General features: G+C 40.6%; 1 protein-coding gene across 1 annotated transcript; it reads left to right on the top strand.

Annotated features, from left to right (window-relative positions):
- The first annotated feature begins 4,865 nt into the window (after nt 1-4,865).
- On the top strand, nt 4,866-5,819 carry LOC110298672 (olfactory receptor 13A1-like). The gene has a single exon (XM_021168055.1). It carries the CDS (start codon nt 4,884-4,886, stop codon nt 5,817-5,819), a length of 936 nt encoding a protein of 311 aa, XP_021023714.1. The 5' UTR covers nt 4,866-4,883.
- The last annotated feature ends 2,871 nt before the right edge of the window (nt 5,820-8,690 follow it).

Below are 8,690 nucleotides of genomic sequence, written 5' to 3'. Positions count from 1 at the left end.
CCCAGGTCTGGACCTCTATATATGTATTATGACTTCCAACTTAGTGTTTTCATTTCATTACTAAGTGTGGGGATGAGTGGGTGGGTCTCTGATTTCTATCTCTTGGGTTCTTTCCTTCTGTTTGTTTGTCTAGTCCAAATTTAGTGTGTTAGTTTTGTTTTATCTTATTTTATTATAATCTCTTAGAAATCTGTTTTCTAATGAGAGACAGAAAGTGAATGGATCCAGATGGTAGGCAAAGTGGGAAGAAACTGGGAGGATTAGTGAGAAAAGCAACTGTAATCAGGTTATGTAATGTAAGAAAAACATTTTTAATAAATGGAAATTTTTTTAAAAGGCTGAGCAAGCCAGTGGGCTGGGTTCTTCCATGTTTGCTGGTTCAGTTCCTACATTCAGGTTCCTTCCTTGGGCTCCTGTCCTGACTTCCCTTGATGATGGACAGGAGTCTGGGGAGGGTGTGCATATCAAATAAATCCTTTGTTCCTAGGTTGCTTTCAGTCATGGTGTTTTATCACACTGGAAACACTAAATAAGACAGAAGGCAAAGATCTGTGTTTGTTTCCCTGTCTTGCTCCCTCATCAGTACAATCGTCTTCTACATTATGTTGCCCCATGTTTAAGAAGATGTAATGGTGGGGGTGCCTTCGTTCCTTAGCTAGTGGTCCAGGTGTTTAGCTTTTAGGTACTGGCTGAGGAAAGGAGTCATATGACTCTGGTCTGTAATAGATTTCAGTGGTGCAGTCTGGTACTGAGCTCAAGTCTATGGGCTTGATTTCTCTCTGTCTCTCAAATATAAGTCCTCTCACTGATAATGGGGTAGGGAGGAGGGGGTTCTTTCCTCTATGTCATCTTCAGTCTACAATGTGTTATATTATACTAATATCTATGGTGTCTCTCCAGATTCCTTACTTCTTTAAAGTTAGGTGAATAAACAACTTTTACAATTTGTACATCTGTAGTAGATTATAATTGATGAACCTTAGCCATCACCTTGCTAAATGGGATTTGAACTCCTGGGATAAAACCCTTTGTAATCAGGAAGGCTTATTATTTCATATAGTTTGCTGTTTTGGTCCATATTCAGCATTTATAACATGCTTTCCTGCTATATGTGTTTAGTAACGTGTGCTGATCTCATAAAATGAGTGGGAAGAGGGATTTCTACTGTGAAACTCGGGTCTGAGCAGAACTGTATGGCCCTGGGTTTATTCATTACCATACAATTTTCCATTAAGTCTCTCCAGTATAGCCACTGGGTACATTTCTAAAATAACAATTTCTTACAGATACAGATGGTTTTGATTTGTCTGTAATTGTTTTCAATTAGTCTGTACCATTTTTGTATCTTCAAATGTAATTAACATATTTTTCAAAATCTTTACTTTGAATCTCTTGAAGCCCTACTAGATATTTAAACTCCTTCCACTAATCTTATTTATGATCATTTATTTTATTTTATTTTTGATTAAATTTCCAGACTACTATCAGAGTTGCACACTTTCTAAAGGATAAGTGTTTAAATGTGATTCTCTCCATTGTTTGCTTTCTAGTCCATCGTTTTCTTATCCTACCTCCGCACTTCCTCGTACCACTTTGGATTTAATTTGTGTTATTGTTCCTTAATATGGAAACAATAATCATTGATCTTTAACCTTTCTAATCTTCTTGGATAAATTTGTTGTTGATTGACATCATGGCCATATCTAAACATTTCTTTCCATTGATAATTATTTCCTTTAGTTATTGTTTAAAAAAAAAAACAGTGTCTTGTTAAGTAGATCTGGCAAATCTAGAACTCATCTATCTAGAACAGTCTGGCTTTGAATTTCCTGTCTTCTAATAGCTGAGATTAAAGATGTATGTTATTACCACCATACCCAGATTTCCACCAATTTTGAATTGTTATAATTTTTTCCTTTTTTATTAGATATTTTCTTTATATACATTTCAAATGCTATCCCAAACGTTCCCTATACTCTCCCTCTGCCCTGCTCCCCTACCCACCCACTCCTGCTTCTTGGCCCTGGCATTCCCCTGTACAGGGGCATATAAAGTTTGCAATACCAAGGGGCCTCTCTTCCCAATGATAGCCGACTAGGCCATCTTCTGCTACATGTGCAGCTAGAGATAAGAGCTCTGGGGGTACTGGTTAGTTCATATTGTTGTTCTACCTATAGGTTGCAGACCCCTTCAGCTCCTTGGGTGCTTTCTCTAGCTTCTCCATTGGGGGCCCTGTGTTCCATTTTATAGATGACTGTAAAAATAATATTTGTATTAATTCTTTGAGAATTTATTACAATGTTTTTATCATGTTCATGCTCTCTCTCTCTCTCTCTCTCTCTCTCTCTCTCTCTCCCTTTCTCTCTTAAAACTCACTAAGTCCAATTTGTGTTGGCCAACAACTCTTAGGTATGGAATCTACTATGGAATGTGGTCTATATACCAGAATTACATCAATTAAATAAAACTGACTGCCTTTCCTAGTAGCTACAGTTGCCAATAGCTCCTCAGTGAAGGATGGGACTATGTGCCCACCTCTTCCTTGTGCTGGGATTTTGTCTGGTTTGAGCTTGTACAACTCTTGTGTATGCTGTAAAATCACCATGACATGTGCATCTGTCCTGTTGTTTGCAGAAAACACTGTTTCTTTGAAGTCATATAACACCTCTGGCATGTATAATCTTCTTTTCTTTCCCTCTTCCATGAAGATCCCTAGGTCTTGAGGAAAGGGTGTGGTCTCCCATTTAGGCCTGAGCACTGTGACCAGTATGCCCATAGCTAGCATGCAGTCTTTGTGTTAATCACCATCTACTACAAGAAGACGCTTCTCTAACTTTTAAATGAGATGCCTTCAGCAAACCTCTTTCCTTTTAGGGTACATGAATTTATGCAGACGAGTAGGCAGAGAGACTGTAAGAGCCAGAGGGGATGGATGACACTAAGAAAACTGTCTTCAAGACACAACAGGATGAGGCACATAAAAACTCAGAGACTTGAAAGCATGCATAGGTACAGGGCCTGTGCAGGTCCAAGCAGGAGGGAGTCCCAGTGCCCAGACAGGAGAGTGGGCACAGGCTCCCACTCCTAAGAAGTGATCTCCTTGACATCTTTTTGCAATAGAAAAATTAGTTTTCTTCAATGGATTCTCACTGGGTATATCTACCACACTTAAGGATAGGCTCCATGCCCAGTAGATGGCCAATATGAAATAAATTAATGATCTTCCTGTAGATTTTTTTGTCTTATATTTTTGTTTGGGTATTTTAAATACTATTAGTCTTTTGCTTCTATATTATGGTTTTTAATTTTTTAATGGGTTCTGATTTTGTATGTGTATGTATATTTCTTGATTTTTAAAAAAAAAAAAATTTGGTTTATTTGTTTTTATTTGCCTGCTTATTTTCTAAAGAGAGAGAGAGATAATGATGAGCACTGCTCTATTGGCCACAATCTCTCTCTTTTTTTTTTAACCTTGGGCACTGAAGGAGAGGTAGAAAGCAAAGAATATTTCAATATAAATAGCACTGCACAAAACTGCCACATGCAGGCTTATATGTAGTGGTAGAGTATGTTCACATATGAACTTATGAAGAAACCTACAGAGAAAACAAGTGAGTGGTATCTGATGGGTCTTTTATGTCAAGCTATAGAACTTGACAAGCTGAAGGACTGTGAGAGTCGTGGTGGACATGGACTCAGGACAAAAGGGACAGATAACTCAAGGTTCACACTCTGCACTCCTTGGATGATGGAGGAAGAAACTGAAAATGTTGGAAATGACAAGCAGCTACAAACTGGACAACAGCTAAAGACACTGGGAACATGAGTTATAATGCCTGGAAATCTATAGATGCAGACTTTGAGGACCAGTTGGATGAGACAGGTAAGAGGATGCAGAACACCATTCTTGCCTTGTAGAACAAGAACCTTCTAATTATCTATCAAGTGCATAGGCTTAAAGTGAGACAGTGGGTCAGAGAGATGGAGCTGTGCAACATAGAACACATGTCATGAAACACTAGACAGTTGAGGATGAACTTCCTCAAAAGGCCATTAACACCACACAGGAAAGACTGTGGAGAACGGTGACTAATTCAGCATTTGGAATGTTGGTTTTGATGGGACTGTGGTTCATGAAGACATAAAAGCCACATAACGAATTTGAATGTACAGGCTTGGGTTTCAACAAATGATCCCTGGGGCAATAGATTTGAGGCGAGTTAGAGTCAGAACAGTATCAACAACAAAAGAAGTCACAGATTGCAGTAGGTTAAATTCAGAAAATACATGGCTACTCGGCTATGGGGGATATCAATGATAATGTTGAGATTGGTCATAGAGCCTCCACTGCAAATATCAGAGAAGACAACGTGACTGAGAAGTCAGGAGGCCAGATGATTAAACAAGTGTAAGAATCATGTCAGTGTGTATCCATTCAAAAGATGCCATCATGTGGAGAATACCTCCTGGGGAGGCAAGGAGTAAATAGCTGTGACTCTAATCACTGTCAGATGGTCACAGTGCTTGGTGGTGATGAAGAAGTGAAACACAAGCAGACCCTGAATGAGAGATGCTCCATTCAATCCATGTGTTCAAGAAGACAAGGAAAGGCAAAATATCTCTCTTGATCTAAATCAATAGAGTGTGAGATTTTAGGTAGAAAATTAAAAGTAAATGAAATATATGTGGTTTCCAAAAAGTCTGGTATAGACAAGTATGAGACAAAAAAAATTTTTTTGAAGGAAATACATTTACTCCTTTTCTTTCTGACAGCAGAGAATTTTGAGATGATCAAATTTGAAAACCAGATGTTGTAGTGGTAAATTTCGATATTTACTCAGAAGCTGATAAACACAGCAGTGGACTTGATACTCTGATCCATCATGATATCACGGCTCAACCAGACAGTAGTGACAGAGTTTGTACTGCAAGGTTTCTCAGAGCACCCTAGTCTAAGACTGTTCCTGACAGGCTGCTTCTTGTCCCTCTACGTAATGGCTCTAATGGGCAACATTGTGATCATTGCTTTGGTCACCTTCAGCACTGGGCTCCACAGTCCCATGTACTTTTTCCTGTGCAACCTGGCCACCATGGATATTATCTGTACCTCATCTGTGCTGCCCAAGGCTCTGGTTGGTCTACTATCTGAGGAAAACACCATCTCCTTCAAAGGGTGCATGGCCCAGCTCTTCTTCCTTGTGTGGTCCTTATCTTCAGAGCTGCTGCTGCTCACAGTTATGGCCTATGACCGCTATGTGGCCATCTGCTTTCCCCTACACTACAGCTCTAGGATGAGCCCACAGCTGTGTGGGGCTCTGGCCGTGGGTGTATGGTCCATCTGTGCTCTGAATGCATCTATCAACACTGGTCTGATGACACGGCTGTCATTCTGTGGACCCAAGGTCATCACCCACTTCTTCTGTGAGATACCCCCACTCCTTCTGCTCTCCTGTAGCCCCACATATGTAAATAGCATTATGACTCTAATAGCAGATGTCTTCTATGGAGGCATCAATTTTGTGCTTACCTTACTATCCTATGGCTACATCATTGCCAGCATCCTGCGCATGCGTTCTGCTGAGGGCAAGAGGAAGGCCTTTTCTACCTGCTCATCCCACCTCATTGTGGTCTCTGTGTACTATTCATCTGTGTTCTGTGCCTATGTCAGCCCTGCATCCAGCTACAGCCCAGAAAGAAGCAAAGTTACCTCTGTGCTGTACTCATTCCTCAGCCCAACCCTGAACCCCCTCATTTACACATTGAGGAACAAGGATGTCAAGCTCGCCCTGGGCAGGCTCTTGCCCTCTTTCTCACATTAAGTGGAGATGTGTAGAATATTTTCCTGGACTAGGCTGTTCCTAAACATTCTTTCCTAAGAGCAGCTTCATGGAGCAAAGTGCACGTATCACTGTTTCAGAAAACCTTTCTCTGGACAATTTCACTCACTTTAACTTCCAAAACAACAGAGTTCTTAGAGGCAATGTAAACAAACACTAAGGCTTTTATTTCCTGATAAATACACATTATTTTTAAAGTAATTAATGTTTATCTAAATGGAGATTCCATATTCCTGAACTAGAGGATTTTCAGTGGGTGACAATGGTATTTGTCAGAACATAAAGCCCTTTCATCCAGTGCCTCCCTATAACCATCAGTGAACCTTGTTTCTGAACTACAGCTAACGAACCTAAACTTTATATAAACTTCTGCATGGCCACAGTGTCTTGGGAAGACCAATGCTGAGAGAAATGGGGTTTCTTCCTTCTTAGCTATGGTAGTCAAAGCTGGTGATATTGGCATGGAGAGAGAACCAACTGATGGAGTGGAGATGAAGCATAAGTTTCAAAAATGAACTCATATATATTAGTCCTGCTGATTTTTCACAAGGATGAGACAATTAAACTGATGGGAAAGACTAATTATTTTTAACAGTTTAGGGAGAAGTAGATAAATGACTACACACAAAGCATGGAGTGGATGCTCCCAGCACACCATCCACAATGATCATAAGCAAAGAAACAAATGCTAAACTCTTTTTCATACAATATATGTTGATCATATTTGTTCCCCTTTCCCAACTACTCTCCCCACCTCCCTACCATTCAATGTTATTTCTCTCTCTCTCTCTCTCTCTCTCTCTCTCTCTCTCTCTCTCTCTCTCTCTCTCTCTCCCTCTCTCTCTCTCTCTCTCTCTCTCTCCTTTTCTCCCTCTCTCTTCATCCTTGTGACTAAAATACTTTTTTCCAAAGCATTTATTTATTTTGTCTNCTACTCTCCCCACCTCCCTACCATTCAATGTTATCTCTTTCTCTCTCTGTCTCTCTCATCTCTCTCTGTCTCTGGACTCTCTCTCTCTCTCTCTCTCTCTCTCTCTCTCTCTCTCTCTCTCCTTTTCTCCCTCTCTCTTCATCCTTGTGACTAAAATACTTTTTTCCAAAGCATTTATTTATTTTGTCTCATGGTTTCAGAAGCTTCAGTCCATGGCTATTTGGCTCTTTCTTTTGGTCTGTGGTCAGGCAGTGGGCTCATGTGGTAGAGAAGCTTCCTCCCATGGTGGCAGCCCAGAACACATAGAAGAAGACACCTGTGGCCAACTGGGTTTCTCCTTTTTCCTTTAGCCATGATTTCCAGTCCCCAGTTTCCAGGATGGTGCTGCCTACATGGAGAGTGGCTCCCCTTCTTCACTGAATCATTTCTGTAAACACTGTCACCTGCATGGAAAGAAGTGTCCCTCAGTGATTTCCTAAGTGGCTCTGCATTCAGTTATAGTAACAATAAAGATTAACAACTGTAAGTCATTGACCTGACATGTTTGGCCTGTTAGCTTCTTTCACATTGTTTCTTTCATTTTTCAGTCATATTTTGTACTATTTCTTCTGTTATTGGCCCTGTGACTGATATTTAAGCTATAGAACAACTGGTAATCACACAAACACTGAGTATACAAATGGTCACACACACACACACACGTATGCATGCATCTCATAAATACATTATTTGGGGAATCTTTGATAGAGCATGCCTTATGTCATGTTAACATTACCTACATGGAACACAATATAGCAGTAACTTTCCAGGAGAAGTCAGGTTACACAAAACACACCAGATACTGGAGCCTAAGTCAGAACTGTGACCAAGCAAGCCTCTGATGTGGCACTGTGTCTAGAAAAGTGCTACTTTGCTGGTATCTGGCTCTGGGCTGACATCTCTGTATGTTGAAATAAGAGGAAGCTCGGTAGGCATCAGGTGTTATTGGGTCTAATCTCCTAATCTCTTCTGTAATGGCATCCTTTCCTCAACCTGAGAAACAAGCTGTGCTTTAATGAATGTTATGAAATGATAATAGCAAAAAAGCAAAGAAGCAAACTAGGGCTGCAAAAGCCTACTGGAGGCATGCACTGAGAGTAGAGATCTCTCATCTCTATAACAACATCATAGTGGCTGCTGGGACACACATTTAAGGAATTTAATTACAACTCACTAAAGAACTTACACTCGAGAATTAACTAGCAGTGAAGTTTGGTTCATGTAGAGGAATTTTAATCCAGCAACATGCTTGCTCTGGCAAGGGATCACATCCAAAAACCTTCTAGGTCTATGTGATCCAGCTGGAATGCCATATACCTTTAATTCTTCAGGCTGGAATACAGGTATGCCTTTAGCACATACCTTTAGTCCCAAACAATGACATCTAGGTAGAGAGCAGTTCAGTCAGTGCAATTCAGTTGAGTTCAGACAGTGCAGTATAATTCAGTTGCGCTCAGTTCAGGACACTTTTGTGCAGTTAAATTGAAGGCAGTTGAGTTCAGATGAGTTCATGCAGTTCTGTGCAGGTCAGCCGAGGCAGCTGAAGCCAGAGAATAAGAAGGAGCCAGGTTAGTTTGATGCCAAGCAGAGCAATTCTGTGAGAAGCCAAGAAAAGCCAGATTGAATCAGCTTGGATAGGAGGTTGAGACAGAACAGCTGAATTGAACCAGCCAGCCAGAGTTCAGAAAGAACTAGAAAGGGTGAGTTTATTCAGCAGTAAGCCTCTAAGATGACAATAACATCTGACAAATAAAAGTTACATTTACAGGTTTGGTAAGTCACAGAAGTAGTGTTGCGGCCTGCCGGCAGTCCACAACACGAACGGTTCAACTGAGAATGGCAGTTCGAACTGAAAAGAGAGGAATCTAGACGGGGCGGAAGAA

This window comes from Mus caroli, chromosome 7 (assembly GCF_900094665.2).
Source record: "Mus caroli chromosome 7, CAROLI_EIJ_v1.1, whole genome shotgun sequence".
In the NCBI taxonomy this organism is placed as follows: domain Eukaryota; kingdom Metazoa; phylum Chordata; class Mammalia; order Rodentia; family Muridae; genus Mus; species Mus caroli.
This window is presented reverse-complemented; position numbering and strand designations above follow the sequence as displayed.